This window comes from Cheilinus undulatus, linkage group 12 (genome assembly GCF_018320785.1).
Source record: "Cheilinus undulatus linkage group 12, ASM1832078v1, whole genome shotgun sequence".
Taxonomy (NCBI): Eukaryota; Metazoa; Chordata; class Actinopteri; order Labriformes; family Labridae; genus Cheilinus; species Cheilinus undulatus.
Window position 1 is genome coordinate 36,545,656 of NC_054876.1, and position 21,049 is coordinate 36,566,704.

At 38.2% G+C, this 21,049-nt stretch overlaps 1 protein-coding gene across 2 annotated transcripts; it reads right to left on the reverse strand.

The window, feature by feature from the left end:
* Positions 1-53: 53 nt before the first annotated feature.
* Positions 54-18,265, reverse strand: wdr44 (WD repeat domain 44). Of its 2 annotated transcripts, none has more exons than XM_041800943.1 (20): positions 17,722-18,265; positions 15,258-15,291; positions 14,228-14,311; positions 12,976-13,600; positions 11,667-11,797; positions 11,115-11,210; positions 10,849-10,985; positions 9,017-9,100; positions 8,799-8,905; positions 7,993-8,144; positions 5,413-5,551; positions 5,246-5,310; positions 4,970-5,086; positions 3,211-3,333; positions 2,912-3,103; positions 2,723-2,824; positions 2,496-2,611; positions 1,119-1,246; positions 891-1,025; positions 54-812 (listed from the first exon to the last, which is right to left on the reverse strand). In XM_041800943.1, the coding sequence occupies exons 1-20, from the start codon at positions 17,796-17,798 to the stop codon at positions 724-726; spliced, it is 2,733 nt and encodes a 910-aa protein (XP_041656877.1). In that variant the 5' UTR covers positions 17,799-18,265; the 3' UTR covers positions 54-723. The 2 variants fall into 2 exon arrangements, with proteins under 2 accessions (XP_041656877.1, XP_041656875.1); XM_041800941.1 differs by having other exon boundaries at positions 11,667-11,815.
* Positions 18,266-21,049: the final 2,784 nt, after the last annotated feature.

Consider the following 21,049-nt stretch of genomic DNA (forward strand, 5'->3'; position numbering starts at 1 on the left):
TATTTATGAGAATAAAATGTGCTTCCTTTGAACAAAAATATAGTTATCAAAAGTATTAAAGCGCCAGTATGTTGAGGAAAAGTTAGATACCCAGCCCTAATCAGCAGTAACCATAGCCAGATTTCCTGTACCGTTGATTTGTTGCCTCCACCAAGAAGTTGGATAGATTTTGAGGAAAATTGAGAAAGCAATCTAAATTTTGTAGGCACAAATTAATCACGAATGACATTTTCTACCACACTGCTTTGAGGCAAATTGTTTCATCTCTTTTATACAAGATGCAGTTTGTGATTAACATTAGGACAGTGCTTTTGCACATTTAAAAGTCCATCTGTTTGAAATGTGGGAGAAAAAGAAACCAGTAAGGTGCCTGTTCTGTTACAAATCACTCAGTCTTGAAATTACAAGTTAGAATTCACACATACCAGGACAGTTTCAGTTCCTGCTCAAATCACTCGCTCTTATTTGATGACAAACTTTTCACAGTTGCTTGGTATTAACATAAAAAAATAGAAATGTTACAGGGATCAAACCTTCTGTTTTTTAACAGTCTTTCTTCTTGCCTCTTTAGACTCCCTGTCCTCGAGAAAAAGTTACAGGCAGCTTTTTGTGTCAGAGCTAAAACCGTTAGGTAGTGGGGAGATATCTGATGGCCTCTCAATCTTGATGACTGACTTCCAGCGGACAGGCCTCAAAGTGAGGAGCTGACGACCTCTCAGGTGCTCAGTACTTTTTCACATTGATAAAAACCTTGATGGCTCCAGTGAAGTCCGCCGACAGTAGAACCTCTGTGTGATCCGTCTTCAGGGCTCCTGAAAAAGACAATTCTTGTTGAAATGACTGAACAGATAGCTTCAATGTCATTAATCTGCTTATAGAGCGAAACATACCTGAGGGTATTGTTTCTGAGTCATTGGAGTCTAGGCTCTTGCACTCAGCTTCTGGTTTCTCTGCTCCAGTTTCTTGTGGAACGATAAGGCCCGGGTGGGGTGCAAATACTGCTGAGGTGACCACTGCATTGTGTGCTGGAAGAATTATGGTTAAGTATAAGTTAAATCAAGATGATCACATTTATCAGCTCGATATTGTGTTTGCCATTTAACACACAGCATGGTTACCTTTAATCCCTTCCCAGAAGTCATTACGGTCCCGTCGTACAGATGTGAATTTGCTCAGGTCGTGGTAAGTGCTCCAGATGTAGACATATTTATCCTCTGAACCACTGACTATGAAGGAATAGTCATGACTGTAAAAGATAAACCCGCATTAAGTCAGCTTTACTTCAAAGATTCAAAGCGCAGTCAAATGAAACTGATAGCTGAAGGGATTTTTTTAATGGGATTTTCTGAGGTATTTAGTCAAGTAAGTGCATGTCATTCAGAAGATAACGGCACATTTTCTATATGAAGCAGGCAGCTGATGATCCTACATGGCAGCTTAGCTTCTATATAAACCGCTACGACCAAAGGGATGTGTGCATGGAAAAACAGTTTCAAAACAAAGGGCTGTTTACATCAAGGTAAAACAGGTGAAATATCCACAAATATGACCCTGGGTTATGTTTGTGTATTATTCTCATTTCGTGTCTCCTCCCCTGTTGTGTGTGGATGATCACATCTGAGAGTTTGTCTGTGAGGGTCAGGTACTGATGACCAGAGGTCTGTACTATGTCAGATACCCAGGGTGTCTTTTACAGGAGCTTGTCATCAACTCCATTAGCAACCACAAAGTTTCTCTAATCCCCTACTTATACAGGACAAGTATTACCTAGGGACCTCTGATAATATAAGAATTACCCCCTGACATCAGTGTTTGGTGCAGTCCATTTGCATGTGATAAGCAAAGTCTGTAATGTACTAGAATTTACAGACATTTCTGAAGGAAAACATAGCTGCAGCAATGAAAATGCACAATTAAGTTTTATTTAAATTTGGTTTCAAGACACCATATGTAAGTTTTGAGTGCATCATCAGCAGATGTTTATCAGTATTGATAGGGATGCACAATATTATTAGCATGATATCAGTAACAGCAGATATCAGCTTCAAAAGTGAACTAATGTATTGGCAGATAAGAAAATTTCTGGCTCTAAAAATCTGAATGTTATGCCTTTAAATATTGGCTTTATGAATAAATAAGTTAGTGGAGATTTAGGCTGGACCAACAGAAGAATCTAATAATGATAATATTATCTGGCTAAAAATATTTTTTTACATCACCAAATCAGATTTTGGCCAAAATCCTTATGACATTCATGAAAGGCCTTAATCTTTTTTATCTGGAAAAAAGATGTGCATATTCTATCATCATGAGAATGTGGCTTAAAATGTGCGTAACTGGATAATTTTGACAAGAAATTAGACAAATGAGCTGTGCAGAGTTTGGATGTGCTACTTTTAACAGCCGGTCATAGAGATTGAAATATAACTCCCTTGTTTTAAATGCTTCTTAACACTACTTAAGTCAAAACTCCACACAGAGTGAACCCGTCTCACCTGAAGCTTGCTTTGATCTGGCTGCTGCTGTTGACGTAACCTTTATATTTCATGGATAATGACAAGTCCCTCAGGTCATAAAGGCGAATGCGGGAGTCGTTTGATGTCACCAAAATCTAGCGGTGAGGAAAAAGGAGGGAATTTTTTATTTATAAATTCTGAATTATGCATCATTAATGGGACATCAAACGAGCTGTGATATATTTGAAGTGGAGATCAGATGTTACCTTATTCTCTCCAGGAAGGGGCTCAATGCCTGTGATTTTGCGACCAACTTTGTTCCGGCCTCTGGTGGACCTCACATGGATTTGAGTGTGGTATTTCAGACGCTGGGAGAATGTGAAAACAGAAAAATATACAAAGTTCAGCCTGAAGTTAATACTGCAACAACATAAACTGATAACAAGGAAACCCACCTCTGTGTCATAGAAGATGCAGCGACCATCATAGGTTCCAATGACTGCATACTTCCCATTTTGACAGAAGTTAGCTGCAGTAATGAGACGAGTCTGGCCGTCCACCTCGTTCCATAGCGCCACTTTCTTGTCAGGAATGTTCCAGAGCCGAAGCTTTCCATCCAGAGAGCCGCTTAAAAAGTATCTGTCATCCTGGGAAACAAGAATGTTTAAATGTTTCTATAAATACAGCCAAGGAGCCAAAATGAATAAATGCATGATTTGTGCTGAGAGAAGTGATGCAAGATGACACAACTTACTCTGGGATGGAAGGCAATGGCTGTGACAAAATCGATGTGCTGAAAGCAACACAGACACTCTCTCCTGGATATGTGCCACAGTCTGACTGTTTTATCCATGGACGAGGAGAGCAGGAAGAAGTTCTGGATGGAAGCAAAACTTAATTAGTAAGAAGAGAGAAAAACAAAGCTGCAAGTGTCTAAAATACATGCATAAAACTTTAGGTTTTACACTAAAAGACCCTTCAGAAGGTACTGTCCTTTATAATGTAGTCAACACACAGTGTAAAGCAGGGGTCTAACCCATTTCTAGATGTTAGCTCGCAGCTGTGTCTCTTGACTTCAGTCAAATCAACTACCAACTGTCAATAAAAAAGGGGATGCCCTCATGAGGTCTGTCAACATCTGAACCCTAACTAAAGATAGCTGCAGGGATCTTGCTGCAAATCAAAAACGTGGAAACAGAAGCTTCATTTAAAGTGGTGCACATCCTACAAGATGAAAATTACAGGTGATGGGATGGTAAGGTGACCTGACATGCCAAACACCGATTTCCAATATCCATAATATGGGATTTATTTTTCATCCATCTGGACAGACCAGCACAGACGGTGTTTGGGAAGAGCAAAACCTTTTAAAAAATATTAGAAGGACAAACATTCTGAATGTCACATCATTTACAGACAAATCAGAACACCAAAACAAGTGGCGTTGAAGACTTGTGCCGCCCCGGGGAGTAATATACATTACACAAACTGGGACATCATCATCTGACTGGACAGGGAGCCAATATGATGTCAGTACATGATTCTTCACTATCAGTTGAGCCAGCTAGTAAAATAAACTCTTGCCGTGGCCAATCAGGAGAAGAGGAAAACAGTTTTTTTGACCGAGAAAAGCTTCAGCGTGGCTCTTCGCTTTTCTTTTCATAAAGAAACGTCCACTTCTGATAAAACGTACCCCATACTGTAAATTAAGCTAAACCACGCCTGTCGTCACAACCTCTTTTCCCTCAAATGATGCCAGTTGGTCTGGTCGAAGCTTTGTAAAATGGATCTGCCTGATGACAGATATGGAATCTGGCGAATCCACTGGCTTAAGTGGATTCTTACAGTATGTACGATCCCTGTGACTTCTTACAATTACTATGAACTTCACAAAGGAGTAATGGGGGGGCGAAGCAATCTGAACTCTGTGCCATCTTTGGTAGAAAAGAGGCATTACAGAAGCGAAAACAGGATCAGAGCTGTGTTTGTGTGAATGTGGACCTCCCACTGTGCTCTCTTACTTCCCTGCAAAGCCAAAACACACAAGAATTGACAGATCGGGACATGTCATGTCACAGCATTGCGGTATGCGTGGGTGCAATGGCAGCAAGGCTTCATTATGGGGCTGTCTTTGAAATGCATTGTGAAGACACCTTTTGATGTCCAGTTTTTTACTAATATAGTGGTGTGGAGTCTACACTTTTTTTGTTTAGGGTGTTAACATCTGGCACATACATACAAGAAGAGCGTAATCAGCAGATTCATGTGTTCTGACAAAGTATGTGAGTAAATGTAAGCAATGTGATGAAAGTAGCTATCAGCCCCTTTAACAGTAGCTTTAAGATTTAATAAAGATGGAGACCCCTGGTATAAAATAATGCTTGCAAAATAAATCAGACGGCCCTAACCCTAGAAATGATCTGTCTGACAACAAGGAGTTAAAAATACAGACGATACAACAATCTCTAACAAAATAAATACAGGAGTAATAAACAGATTTAGCAAAATATTACCTTTGACCAGGACAAGTCGAGCAGATCTGCTGTATGACCTTTATACTTGCAGAAGGGAACCTGACGGAAAGGTGCGTTCCTGTCTTCTGTCTCAGGGTCTTCTGGAACACAACTCGCCTGAAATGAGAGAAAAAAATCTGTCATGAAAACATGGAATCTCAAGACCAAAAATATAATACTCTGAAAAACTAAAATAGCTGAAATCTTTCCAGTGTTTCTGCTATTTCTGGAAACACTACATAACCCAAAATAGCTGCTATGCTTATTTTCACTCACCCCGGGATCGTTGTCAGATTTAGACGAGCATAAACTTTCCTGAGACGGAGAAGGTGAAACTCGACCTGAGGGAGCAAAAACAAAAATAATCTTCTTGAAGACAAACTGAGTATCTAAATTTAAATAATCGATCATAGCAAGGAAATGTGACACACTGATGAGCTTACCTTCAGTATTGTACTTTATTCTCATGTTATTGAAGTAGTCAAAGGCAGTCTTCAGGACCCAGATGCGGACTACGTTATCTTGTCCTGCGGTCGCTAGCAGCCTCCCACAGTGGGAGAACTTCATGGTCCAAACAGCACCCTGAGAAAACGACAAAGATGGTGTCATCTGGTGGCAATTTTTTTTTCTTCTTTTCTTTGTTTTACAATTTGCATGAGAAACAAAGTAACACATTGCACATACTGTGTATAAAGCCAAAGTTACAGCTTAATAGTGGCAAGCACATGATTGATATGATATAGTTTTTAGGCCGTGTCCCCAAGTCAAGAGTTAACACAGTATTGGACTGATGTCGAGGCTGCAGTAATTTAATATTTTTGTAGTTGATTATTCTGTCAATTAATAGAGTGAACTACTAGGAAATATTTCATGCACAGTATTTTTGAAATGCATCACTTTTGCCTCATTCATGAGCAATGGCACAAGACAAATGAGAAAAGAAGATAGGTATCTGAAATTAACTGTAAGTTGTACATTGCACGTGACAGGTTTTGTAACAAAAATACACTTTAGAATGTGTATTTAAGTCCTAATGGAATTAAACTTTATTTGTAAAATCAAAAGGAAAATTAATTAAAGAGTTAAATATTGTCATAACTTTGTTTGTAGATCCTCTCCCAGTAAATTTTGAGCACTGCACTTCATGTCTTGTATTTTAGTTTACTTTTATGCTCCAGTTTCTCATTAAATCATCTTTATTCTTGTAAAGGACAATAACATCTTGTTATTTGTGCATTCTAGCAAGAAATAAAGCTCCATCACTCAGAGAGTGGTATAATGATGCCTGACAGCTGTGCTCTCACTTGCAGAAATATGATCCATTTCATCTTTTCAACCACATTTTGTGTTTTTGAGTTTATTAGCTATAAAAATATGAATTCTTAACACCACCCCCTGACCTGGACGGCACATTTTGAAATGAGAGCTGCTCCTATGACCTGTTGAATCCTGATTATGAACTCTGACCTATTTGGTTCCTCTGTCTCAGTCACTGTTTGTGGCTATAACGTGTTTCTATTTGACTTGTATGTATTCATTAGACATGCGTATTCTTCTGTAATGCTTTGGGATGTCGAAGCCTTTTTAAAACACGCTGTGATCAAGAAGTGAGGGCTCTGAATATTAGTTAAATAATAATTACCGAATCTTCCGAAATGCGCACATGGAAGGGAGAGAGAGACAGATGGAAAGCGCCAAAACAGGACTTAAATCATGAAGGCTGTCTGTGCTCTGTGTAACTTTAGGGTCAGACGGTGAATTTATAAAAACCTCTTCAATCTGCAGACACAAACTGACCGTGCTTCAAAATAAACAAGTCCTGCAGGCTGCATGAACTCTGGGATGTGCAGAGTATGGCCTATGCAATCTCCGTGGAAAACTTTTTTCTTTTATTAACCTTTCATTACAACACTACACTGCTTCAGCATCAGTTTAAGGCTGTATTGCCATAATGTCACTGACAGTTGGTGTGTAGGAGACACAGGATGAGTACCTTTCAATGTCACCGCATCATCTTCTCTCCTCCTCCTTCATGATTTTCACGCCTCGCATCATCTTTAGTGCACATCATGTTATAGCAACAGTGAAAGCAAGTGCATTGTTCCACACAAATGTGCAAAACACAGCATGCTGTACCACACACAGCACCGTACTGGTACTTAAACCATGGGTATATATGGGTACAAGACTGATTTAAATTAAGCCTCAAGACGAATAATGTGCCTTGAGGAATTTTTTAATCAAGGGACTTGAATTACTTGAGAAATCATTTCAGCTTTGATTGAATTTGAATGTTTTATGCTTGCTTTTAGTATGTAGATGCCCTGGAGCATCAATTGCATGGATTTCACTGGTTGTTGGAGCTATTCACATTATTTTGTGTAACTGACTTATTTTGGATAAGTAAAATACTTAAGGTTTAAGTTTGATATTACAAGTCTTACTATTTAGAATCTTTGAGTATTTATTAATGCTTTTATTTCGATAGAATTGGTACTTATGGTGTGGGGTGATATGTATATAAATGGCGATTAAAGATAATGGTGCGACACCAGGGAAGGTGAATGGTTTTGTTTTAAACCAGAGGGGCATAAGCCAGAAGAACGCCATGAGAATGCCAATTTGTTTGTAAAGAATCCTTGAATAAAGGGTGCTCAATGCTGCCAGTATACAGGAGTTTAAATACATGTTTCAATGTTTCAAAGAATAAAGCTGTATTTTTGCTTTGACACTGCCATTTTTTGCTCCTGCGTGAGAACCACTGTCCCGGAAACTGAGTGGTCGGTTTTGAGTTTGTTTAATTGACATAGAAAAACGCAACAATACTGATAACATGGAAAAGTATTAACAAAAGGATCTACATCAGCAAAGTGAAAGAACACTGGGCATGGTTTGTTGCTTCAAGCTAAATATGTATTTAAAATAGTTTCCCCTTTCCCCCCTAAGTGATGTTTTTAGACCATATTAAGTTGATTAGAATTACCACTATAAACATTAATAATTAAAACAGAAGCTCCTCTTACCATGTGCTCTCCACTCAGGTCCTGCACAACCTTTATCTGATCAAAGTCAAAGGGACCTTTGAAGCTGTGTGCTGCCTTAAACTTGGCGGGGCGGGTGTAAGGCATGCCCTCATCGTCACTCGAGGACGGATCATCCTGATCTGTGTGGAAAACTGAGCCAAGACAAAATTAAAAAAAGAGAAACATAATCAATCAAAATATTTTCAGGAGCATGAGCATCAGAATTTCAGAAGCATGTGTTAGAATCTTTAGAAGTCATGTTCATAACTTCCTAACTTTAAAATGTTTTGCATAGACAGGCATGATTTCTTCATACTGAAACTCTTGTTTTACATTTAACAGTCGCATATTTAGCATAGAAGCAGTCATTAGTAAAAGGTAATCCTCTTAACTTAATGTTAAAGTGCATGCATAGTAAATGCATATGGATAAACATGAGACAGAAGCCGTTTACAGTGAGTTTGAGGAATTCTGTGCATTTATTTCACTCCTTCATTTATGGATATTACATTGAGAAGCCTGTTTTCCTAGAGCTTTTTATACTGTTACATCCAAAGTGCCCACATCCATTTAAAAACAGCACTCTGTACATAATTTCCCTGCCTGCACTTATCTGCACTCTGCATCTCATGTACTTCCACTTTAAGTACTACTTCACAATAAAGTATCCACCCTCTTAGGAAATTTAGCTGGAAATGTTTTTAGAGTACTTCTAGGAAGAACAATACAGTGTACAAAAATACACAGGCACATTTGAAGAGGATTTCTGATAATCTGCAAGCGCTTAAATTCCTGTGCTCCTTTACCTTCGTCTCGTACACTTTTCACCTTGTTGACGGCCTTCTCTCCGTATTCCTCTGCCAGATGCTTCGCCTTCTTCACAGACTTTCCCAGGAATTTTTTGAACTGGGTCCTGATGATAAACAAGGAGAAGCAAACAATTAAATTCAGTCTTTCACCACATGGTTAGTCCACCTACAAAAATCAGTGCCAACAAGAGGAAAGAAGAAGTGTGTGTTATTACGTTTTCTGTTTCAGTTTCCCTCCGTCTGTGTCGGCCAGTGGAGCCTGAGATTTATCATCATCATCTGACTGTGCAGCATCATTCCTGAGGGGAGACAATAAAACAGAACTACTTCCTCAGAAAATGGACCGTCTCTGACATAATTAGCCCTCAATATTTTGGGAGAGTGTTAAGCTGAGTCAAAGTGTGCTGAAAGCACACAGTTGATAGTTCAATGTGGTTGACAAAGAATTCAATTAATGGGGAGGCTTAACTCTTTTAGTGTCTCTAAGAGTATTTGATGTAGCTTTTATCAGTATTTTATTAAAAGTCTTCAAACATTTTCTTTTATCTGTTGGTTCAGTGGGTTGTCTGTGAAGAACAAAAACAGTGTAAATCACATAGTAAAAGTGTGCTCTAAGATTTTTGTGCCCATCTGAAAGATTTGGCTCTGTGTGGATGGAGCATGTGGTCCAGGAAGCCAAAGGGATAACAGATCAACCTGGCCACATTCCCTTGTCTGACTTTTCTGTAATTCCCTCTGGACAGTGCTGTCTTACCCCCTCATCCCTTAAGGGGAACAAACAGGTACACTAGAGCAGTGGTTCTCAGCTGGGGGGTAGGGAAGCCCTTTTGAGTGGGTTGTGAAAACATCTTTGAAACCCCTTTTCAAACAGACTTGTTTTGTATAACTTTTAATTAAACTAACATGAGATGTATCAGAAAAAATATGATTTAAAACAACAGCAGCTGCTGTAATTCCAACTAATTGTTCAAGTCTCTTTAACAGGATGTGATGGTCAGTTGTATCAAATGCAGCAAAAATATCTTTTCTCTGTTAGAAGATAACAGTAGATGATTTGTCCAGGGTTTCTACTCACTCTTAAAATCAAAATTAAGACTTGAATTGAGAAACATTTAAGACCTGAATTGAGAAAAATGAACGCCACTTTCTACACGGCAAATAGTCAAAAATGAAAAGCATGAGATTGTTTGGTACACTAGATCAGGGCTGATTTTTTTTTATTATGAAATGTCAAATGGTTTGGGCCAAAATACATTATTTGGTCATAAATGTCCAACTTTAATGATTTCAGGCACATTTAATGCCTCTATTTAATCAATATGTTGTATGGTGACATTCATCCTAACACATTTCTGCAGGTGTATTAAGCTGATTCTAAACAGTTTAACTTTTAAAAAGCAAATTAATACTTTCTGTCAGGGAAGACCTGGTAAAATAAGGGTGGGCTGCATGTGTTTGTAAGTGGGAAACCTAGTAGCCATATGTTAGAGAACTGGACAAGTGTCACAACAGTAAAAAGTTTATTAAAACACAGTAAGTTTAAAAAAATCAGAGCAGGGTCGGGGGTCCTCCCCAAGGACATTTAGGACATCCAACTGTGAGTTCCCTGAATTATGAAAATATTTGTGCAGTATTTATACAATTTAATGAGGAGGATGATTAAAAGTGAATAAGGTTGGCTTAAAAAACAAATATTGGATAGAGACAGGTCTTAGTCAATGTGCCTCCTAAAATTTAAGACCTCTCACTGGTAAAAATCTGATTTTTTAAGAACTTTGATGGTTTTAAAATTCAAATGTGCAATTTAAAACTATTTAAGACTTTTCAATGATCTAAAAGAACCCTGTTTGTCACTTTAACCAAACCAGTTTGTGCGAAATGGTGAGCTCTAATTGAAGTAAAAACTTGAACTGGTGACAAGACTTTCAAAGCAAACTGGGTTTCCCACAAAAAGCTATGCATGTCATATATACGCAAAAGTGAAGAAGAAATATGCCTATGATGCTGACTTCCTGCAGCAAAGACAGACTATTAAATTTCTGCTTACGTGATGTACTCCTTTGTCCTCCTCATGATGTGCAGAGTGAGCGGATTGATCCCAGCAGGAAGTTTCTCTTCTGCCTGGATTAGAGGGATCTCTTCCCCAGTGTCCAGATTCTTGATCATCACACTGGCCAGGATTTCCTGTTTTTAGATAACACAGAAAGTACAGATTTTCAGCAAAAAATTGTTGTTGGAAGGAATGAGCTGGAGGCTGGGTTATGGCTTGGATACAGAAGAATAAAGGCAACAATTACAAAGAAGAGCTCTTACTTCATCTGTCAGTTCTCGACCAGAGTTAGAGCGCGGCCGCTGAGGGCCCGGTGTTTGTTCACCACTTTGAGATGAAGCCTGTTCATCCTCGTTTTCCTGAAAATCAAAGCAAGGATGGTGCAATGGATGAGCAAACTGTTGACCATATATTTTTTATTTTCATGAATTTATAATATTTATTATATCTAACACTGCAACATATATATTGCAGGTATCAATTTATATCCGTACTAAATATATAATTGAATAATAAAGTTCAAAAACAAGAGTGAAGTCAATCTTCTTCTGGGCTTCTTTATAAAAAACAAAACAAAACAAAAAAAAAAACAAGTATAATCTTTAGGCTGCATATCTGCATGGAGATCAGTCATAAAAGGCTGTACATGGTAGGAAAACAGATAGAGGAGCAGGGATGGAGAGGATTTTATGTGCAGACCAAAGAAAAAGCTTTGTTTAGGTCTGAGAGAAAAGCACTACTATAGTGGCATACTGTAACTTAACTTCTAACTTTAATAAGCACCAGATAACAATTAGGTCTAAAGCCTCACTGACCTGTGCTGTCACCACCTTGTCCCCGCTGGTGGCACTGGCTAGATCCAAGGAATGCTGCAGCTCTTTGGTTAGACTCCTCACTGTGCTGCTGGGCGACACCAGGCCGGAGGGCTCCAGAGCTTCACCGCTGACTGAACACATGGCAGACACTGGACAATCAAACAGAACAGTGTCCCTTTATAATGCTACTTCTACAGTCTGTTCCCTAAGACATTTAAACCAAGAGTAGACATTTGTACATATCATATTGGTGCATCTTTTGGTGAGAAGTTTCTGGGTGCAACATTGAGACCTTGTAACTGAAACTTTATGATAAGTCATGATAAACGATGATTAAGGGTAGAAGCTTAATCACACCCAGAGACTGCTTTGGTTCTTGGCATTTATTGCTGCCAGAAAGATGCAGTAAGGTTGCAGCTATCACATATTGTTTCCATATATCAATTGATTAATTCTCTAATGGAGATTCAATATATGAAAAAGTTTTTCAGAGCTACGATTTGAGTTTCTTTCTGTCTTGTTCAGTCACTGCATTCTTTTAATTCCTCTTTATGTTAGGTTTATTTTAGTTAAATAATTATCATATTTTTCTTCTTTTCAGATAAATGCAAAGGATGTTTGTGGTTGTTAACTATGACAGCAATCAGCAAAGACGTTAAGTCAGTGAAGAAGCTTCTCTTCCGTTCAGAAGAACCACAAATTAAGAGAAGTGGCTGCTATGATCTGCTCTGTCATTCTTTGAAACATGTATTTGTAAGAACTCCTGCATATTAGCTACATCAAGAACATTTTCTTTTTCTAGAAATGCAGACAAAACATGTTTCTAACAGCATTCTATCAAAATAACAGCAAGATGCATATGAAATCACAGCATAACTAACATGATCTTCAGTTACATGTAAGGTAAGAGGAATGTTTAACATTCTCATTGCCTATCAGAACAGCAGATATTAAAGTCCATGCTTCAAGTTTGCATTAAGTTTTTGTTAGAAATTAAACCTTACTTATTTTCCTGCCCATTGCTATGTTTCTATCCACTATCTAAGGAACTATTCATGCATGGCTGCTACAGATCTTTTATTAATTCATTCAATCATGCTTAGTAATCCACACAGAAAAAACTTCTGGGGTTATGCACACAAAACAAAGACTTAAAGCTATTGCTCTTAAGAATGTGCCATGCAGCAATGTTAAACCCTTTAAAACAGTTGCTAATCCACTGATGTCGTTAAAGATTGAATTCAAAGTTTCATAACACCCTTTGGAACAGTTCAAGACTTTAATGTTCACAGCACGCCGTTTTCCCTACCTTCCAGTCCACTTGGCCTCAGACAGTCCTGTGACTTCCTGGAAGGTAAACTCTGCCAAGATGGTGGAGGCGGTCGTGGAGGAGGACCTCCGCTTGGAGGGGGTGGGCGGGAAGGAGGAGGCTTCTTGGTGCTGGCTACAATGTCTGGTTCCACTGTGAATTGCCGCGGGGGTTTGCAAGGCCCAGAGTCCGAGTCGGCCTGCCTGTCTGCCAGTGGAACTTGGTCCAAGATATCTGCCGGTCTCTGCTCCTGCCCTCCATCCGCAGCCACAGCAGAACCACCTGGCTGACTCTGTCCCACAGTGCTGGTGATATCTGGGGGCTGAACTCCTTCTTGTAAAACAGCTGATGGTCCTGGAAAATCTGTGGGCTCCGGGGCAGGTATAGAGCATGCTCCGTTTGTTGCTGCACTTTCCTGTTGTTCTTCCAGCCTCTCAACAGGCTGAGGTGCGACAGCTGCTGCTGCTGCTGCAGGGATCTCCACAGGAACTTCCTGAGCAACATTGTCTTCCTTTGGCTCTGGTTCTGCTCTGACATCAACATGTAGCTGATCTAGCAGCTGAGCCACCTCACCAACATCCTCAGCACTTCCCTTTTGACTCTCTTCAATGATGCTATCAATGATCTATGAAGAAGACAAAACAACAGCTATTTTACAACGCTGCAGCTGTGAGGCTGTAACAAAAACCTAACACCTCTACAGGTTCTTCTTCCCCTTTTTCTCTAGCCAATATAAAAAGTCAAAGCTGGAGTTATACCAAGTGGCAACTTAGAGAAATGAAAAAAATCCATACAGGAGTTTCAATATCAAAATGCCTATTTCACAGCAGTAATAAAAATATTTAAAGCCTGTTTTTTTCAATGGTACACTCATTGTGGGAGGTGAATTTTTCAAACCCATCCACTAGGATTGTATGAAGGCTATTGGCATAAAGTAGGAGCATAGCTGACCATAGCTGGCATTATAGCTGCCCCCCTAAACACCACCTCTTTCCCTGTTCCTAAACTGATCTGAACTTAAGCCTGTCTGACACTAAAAGAGTTTCAAAATCTAAGTGATTTTGAAAATGTGAAAGACCCCACACATAGTGATATATATAACAGATTGTTTAGAGTATACCTAGCCTATCAAGTATAACTTGTATTTTTTCAAATAACAAGTGAGAATATAAAAGAATGATGCATTTTTCTACATTTCTATTTCAGATATCAGAATAATTTCAAGTGAAACCAAAATAAAAGCAAGCGTTACCTGTAGGGAATCGTCTTGCTGAGTCTCAGATGCTGCAACTGCACTGCTAACATCTTCTGCAGCATTTACTGTCCTCTGTGAAAGCTTTTAAAAAGACAAAAAAAAAATTAACAGTAGATTAAAATCAGATATAAAAAAGGCAGACTTCCGCTTTAACATACATCAGGGCTCATGCTGAACAACGCTGAATATACTCATCAATTCCTAAGGAAATACATATTAGAGAAGCACAATCTTTTCTATTTCAGTTAACTTTATTTTCCATTGGTTGGTTTATGTAGACAGGGAAACACTGCAACTATTCACACAATGATTTAATCATTGTGTGAACAGTTAAAAAAAAAACTGTTTCATGATGCAATGTTCGTTGCAGCAAAATAAATGTTTTCAGTAAACTGTCCTGGTTTAGGGTGCAGATATAATGCTGGTCTGTGAGCAATGTTCACTCCTGGGAACATTCAAATATTGGCTCAGTATTTGTGTGCTGCAGTTAAAGTGGCTCTTATTTGCAATATCCCATTTAAATTTCAGGTATAACTGTCTGTGACAGGAGGGCAGTCATAGCAGCAAGGCCAGGTGATTCATTTGCATTTTCTAGCATTTAGGAAAGAGGTGTAACAAAACTGCTGAAAAATGCAATACTAGTGCCGAAGGGTTGAATATTTGACATTTCTAAACAACCTGAGTTAATGTTTTCACACAGAGCACCAATAACTTCCCCTACGGTAACTTCAGTTAGACACTACTTCATAAAAACTACTATAAACTTGACAATACCCTCACATGTCATGTTAGAACAGTGCAATGTTTTATTGGGCCACAGCTCCAGTGACTGTTGGTACGTGAGACTGACTGAAACCTGCCATCTTCAAGTCAAAGCCTAAAAGATCATGCCTTGTTTAATAAGCAAATCTGAGGCATTAGCTAAAGTACAACAACTCACAAAATGCAGATGTAATCTATCAACAGAAATAGCAACTACGCAGTTGCTGCTTCGTTTCAAGGGTGGCTGGGTAATAGGTAAACATACCTTAGGGGAAGGAATGACAAACTTTGCAGGTGACCTGGAAAAAAAACACACACACACACACAGTTCAAACATAAGAAAGCCAACAATGTAAATGCCAACTTCTTTATGATTAATTACAAAAAAGTTTTGTATTTTATCAGTTTAGAAATGCACTTGTCAAGTGTGTGGATAATGAGTATCGATTTCATAAAAAGCTGAGGAAGAGTTTTATCTTTTATTTAATTTTATACGTTTTCTTTGATGCAAACAATTCTTAAAACAAGACTAAGACAAGTATGGGCTTATGTTCAGTGAATATGGCCAAGATGTCAGTAGTCAGTATTATTGATTTTAAACTTAAATAGTACTAAAAAGTAAGGATGCATAATATTGGATTTTTTCTGATATCCAATATGCCAATATTTACAAATTAATTATGTCAATATAAGTATTTCAATGTAGTTCAGACCTAAAACTTCAGCCCTAAAAACACACAATCTGAAGTTTGAGGATGAACAAATTTCAGTCCTTACAACACACTTTAAAGTACAAGCAATGACTATAAATGAAGAAAAGGAGGTCAACTAATATAGGTCTGTTGGTCCAGCCTAGTACTCAACAAACTAATCTGTTCATATGGCCAATAGTTAAAGTTGATACAGGCAGATTTTTAATAACAATATACGAATACAAATATCATGCTGTTAATATCATGCATCCCTACTAATGATATGGCTTTGTGTTCTCCCATACACACTGTTTTATTTTAATGATTGTTGTTATCTAAATGTACAAAAATCTTCAGGAAAAAAACAACTTGTCTCTCTTCAGAAGAGCACTTTCTCCATTGCATAAGAAAGCATTGCAAAGCTGCATGTAAAGGGTATTTAAAGGTACAGTGTGTAAAATTGGGAATAAAAGTGATCTCTAACAGTCAGATTATCATTTGCGATGCTCCCTTCTAGTAGCTTGTGTGGCAACCTGTGGAATTGTTTTTAAAAAACATATCTGTTATTTGCTCCCTTCTGCTGTACTGTGAACATGCAAGATGCAAAAATCAAAGTCCATGGAGTGGACCCTCCCCATGTATGAATGAAACGCTTATTCTAAATGAAATGAAAATAAAGCAAATGTATTCAGAAGAGCTGGGCAATTGATCAAAATTAAGATTAAATCTCAATATGGCCTTCACAGAAGGACTAATATTCAGTTTATTAGGAATACCTGTCAAAATACCAGTTTGAAACACTTTTGCAGCAGAGCTTTTATGCTCTCCACATCATGCAATCTTTCAAGTGTCATTCTTTAAAAACAGATCACAAAGAAATCCTACTTTACTCATTTTTGTCCATGTTTATCTTGATCAAAATAAGAATGACACAAAAACCATCACTTCCTTCATTACCATTCATATGAAATTTCCAATATGAGTCACAGATATTTCTTCAACCTTGTCTAGCCCTAGTTTAATCCAGTATTGTGTTGGTTATAATACATTATGATTTACTGCTTGTGTTTGTTTAAAATAAATAAGATGAGGAACTTAAAAACAATTACTTAACAAATTGCAATAGCAATGTCTGAGAAAGTTGCAATAAGATTATTTTCCCCAAATGTTCAGCCCTAATGTTCAGGTGATCAGCGACCATTTAGATAGGCCTAATTATAATTCTTTTTGTTGCATTTTTACCAAGTTTGTTCTACTCAATGCAATATTACACACTACACCTTTAAAAAACAAGAGCTTACAAATATTAGGAGCCTATGGATTTTCTTTCTTTTAACTTGGTTCAGAAACATTACAGCTTAAAAATCTGGTATTATGGCAGCTCAGTGCAGAGGATGATTCTTCTCATTTTTCCCAATACACATCAGTTTCAGTACATCCTGAACAATTCCCTATTGGAAACTTGCCAGTATTCAAAGGGACACCAAACACAAGGAGGCAATGTAACACTTTAATTTCGGAGTAATTTTCCTAAATCAGTCATTTACTAGCAGCAATTACTTAAATTGTTTTGCAAAACGACAACATTCTTGGAGAAATGTTTCTAAGAAGTGTTATGCCATGAAGCCTACCAAGCAAGATCCCTAAATGTCAGCCTGCGGTATAACTACATTTGGAGTTAAAACAAACAATGTTTTGATGAAGGTAACATCAGCTGTCGATTTAATCCCAGGACTATTATCATGTGACTTTGAGAGCACTCTTCCTGCAGTAACACCTGACAGCTGGTCAACTGTTAGTACTACTCAATACACTTTACTGAACACTTAATTGATCTGAATACAAAAACACAGGACAGTCTTTGCACTTGACTACAGACCTGCCAACGAAGCAGCTTTAAAACGTATTTATCTGACAGAGGCTGACATTACAAAGTCGGCAGGTACTTTCAACATAACGACAGGTGATTGCAGAGGATGAAATGCGCCTTTTAGCCATTCTTATTTAACGTAAAATCATAAAAACTTGTTTCCTTACACTTTAGGAGATGGAGTGAAATTAACGTCTTCGGCAGCATCATAGAATTCCTCGGTGTCACTCGTATCTGACGCCATGCTAACATGAATTTTGCTCGCTAGCTATGCAAAGTTAGTCTCCAGGCAGCTGTCTATAAGCCTAACCTGTGGTTTGAATTATTAAACTCATGCGCCCCCCTCTCGAATTACTACTATCTCTGAATAATAGTTCAAATTCAAAGAGGCCTAACCCTGGCTTCGTCAAACCGCCACTTTGTGTCCAACGTCAAGTCATAACGTTACGGTACGTTAGCATAATGCTAGGCTAAGAAATGTATTCTAGTTGCACGACTGACCAACGCCTACTGCTAACTAGCTTTCTATCCTGTTCTCTACGGTTCCTGTTTACAATACAGTACACGGGATTACAGAAAGCATAAAAACGCGGGTTTAAATCAGAAAACTCTTGGACAGCTGTCAAGCTAACGGAGCCAGTGAGCCGCGTCATAAACAAACCAGTAACACAAAACATACATCTATGCGAGGTGAGTCAAAGGGCGGGGCGCAGGCGCGCTCTTCTTCTACTTCACTGTTACCGCTGGTCAGGCAGATTACGGCACCTTACTGCCCTCCTCAGGACTATCGTAGAACAGCAAGCAAGAGCATGGGAAAATCAGTGGATTGCAAAAGCAGTTCAGCACAATAGGAACCTTGGCACTTAAAATACAGGCTGCACCTTGAGCAAAGACTTGAATAAGTATGTTGTTAAATGTTTGCTGCTTCTTTCATTGCTTCTTCTACCTAAGCTGTTTTCTGTTATACGTCTGTCATAAGTGTTTTTAAATGTGTTTTTATGTCTCATTTGCGTTGTTTATATGGGCAGTTGTTTAAACTATATACCATTCATCATCAACTTGATGCCTGGGGGCCACATCAGGTCCCCAACAGCTTCCCATCCGGCACCCAGAAGATTGATTACATTCACAAAATTTGCTGAGGAAAAAAAAAAACATTTTTTTTGCGTTTAGGGTATCTTTTCTTTCTTTTCTTTTTAATCCCTACAGGTATTAATGTAACCTCAAAAGTAAGTGAGATTGAAAAATCTTTGAAAGATTGGCCTAATGTTTGATCAGATGTACAAAAATCCAGATCATCAAATGCATAATAAACACATACTCGTCAGTCCATTCTTGATTAAAGCTGCTATTTTCTGCATCAGTTTAACAGTTAAGATGCTTTGAGAGTGCATTTTTCACTTCCTGAGAATCGACTCAACAGACCTGATTCCTTCATGTGTTTTTTCGCCAAACAGGATGCAGCATATTCACATCAAAACCAGTGATAGACTGCATGGAAGCCCATCCATGTAACTTAGTTTATTTAACAGTCCGGCCCCCACAGATGTAAGATGGTCCTTGTACAAATGTAGTTGATGACCCCTGTTAATGCAATGTGATAGGTTTGTTCTTTTATGTTATGCTGCAGAGGGCTGAGGGAGCATCATCTCATCTTTATAGTGTATGCAGGTACAAGGAAATGGTTAAAAACAAACCTTAAACATGACATGTAATGTCAACATTTGGGATATTAACATAGTTGAGAGATTTTTGCTACATAAAAAATAAGATGAACAACTGTACAAAAACATCATGCCTAAATGCTCACACATTGCGCCTGCACACGTGTGAGGAGATGCTACTGTGGTGCAATGTATCATCCTATTTGCCAGCCTTTTAAAGCACAGGTATTAGTCAAATATTGCACAGCCCGTGGCATATTGCACTGCCTCCATGTCACACATTGAACTCTTGACATAGTACTCTGTCAAGACGACGCCCCTGACACCATATACACCTGTGCAGATAATGTATGTCTTCTGATCCACTATTTGTGAATCATTTAGTCCACTTTAACACCTCCCTATTTGCCACAGAATCTGCCTGGATTACTGCAGCATCTATCCTTGTGTACATTTGCCTTCCTGTATTTTTCTTAGACCTCGCTCTGGTCTTGTACCAATATTCATTTCACAGTTCAAACACTTCCTCTGTCACTGCAAGGATCTGATTCAGTTCATGTTTGAACTTCTCTTATGTATTTGGATGATTCTTGTACCTCTACTGCAAAGTTTAACCCTGCTTCTTTTCTGCTTCTTGCGCTCTGAGGTCCCTTGACATGGTTATTTGATATTTATTTTATTCAAAGTGGTCATAATGCCAAATATTAAAATGTAACAGGGAATATTTGATAACAAGCACCAATTAAAATACACAACCTAATTACGTGGCACTGTTAGATGCTTCAGCAGTGTGGCCCAGGATGTGAGAATTGGTTGATAAAGCATGCGCATAAATTAGCAGCTGTAGATCCTATTCATTCACAGATGATGAGTGCAGGCACTTTAAAATCACCATAGAATTTACAGTCCCTTCAAAAGCACTCTTTGTTCCAGATCTGTGCCTCAGCTGATTGAGTTTGAGCTGGCAATTAAACTGATGATTTGAGAGGACAAAGGGTGGAGGCGGCGGAGGAACGATTATTGAAAGCGCCTTGGTGCATTTTAATGAATATGTAATTGGATGCACTTGCATTGTTGTTAAAAGGGCTGGATAGAATAGGTATTGCAAAAATTAATCAATGATATGCTTTCAGTATTGATTGTTTAATAATTATCACTAAATTATGGTGGCACTTCCTGAATAAAACTATAGATATCAATAGGAAGAGTTACTGTCTGAGAGAGTAGTAATAAACTAAATTTGAAGGGGATAAAATCATGCATTATTTTCTTGTAAAGTTATTTTGTAGAATAACTCAAATTTGATACCTCAAGTCAATTGAATTGAAGATTATTCTTGTACTGATGGATATATATACTTCCTGCAAGATGATCACTCTACAAGTAAAGCTAATGGACCTTTAAGCTCCTTGCTGGTTTCCTTCTATTTGTGACTTCTTGCTCTATTTTGGGTGCTGATTAAGTTTTTAAATGGAGACAATAATAATTTATGTGTGCAAGGGCCCCATACAGGGGAAAGGAACTCAGTATAGCTTGTTGAAATGTTTTAACAAAATATTTATTCCTATTATTTGTATTTTCAAAAAATAAAGCTCATACTGATCCCATCAGCCCTAATAATTCTTTGGGAAAGAGATTTGATGAGACATAAAAAATTGACTTATTTGACACCCTGACGTTCGTTGGCTCTCAAATGGTCTAGTGCAAGGGCCCAACACCGTCTTCTAAACAGCAAATCATGGCCAACATTTCTGAACATTTTCAATCATATCCAAATATTTTTATGCCAAAAAAAAAAAAAAAAAAAAAAAAAAAGGCTAGTTTGGACTTG

Excerpts from the sequence above, each read along its gene's own strand:
- wdr44 (XM_041800941.1), bottom strand. The coding sequence starts at position 17,798 with ATGGCGTCAGATACGAGTGACACCGAGGAATTCTATGATGCTGCCGAA. Across the intron at positions 8,906-9,016 it reads GGGAAACTGAAACAGAAAAC|GACCCAGTTCAAAAAATTCC; the intron begins GTAATAACACAC and ends GTTTATCATCAG. Across the intron at positions 5,087-5,245 it reads AATCTGACAACGATCCCGGG|GCGAGTTGTGTTCCAGAAGA; the intron begins GTGAGTGAAAAT and ends CTCTCATTTCAG.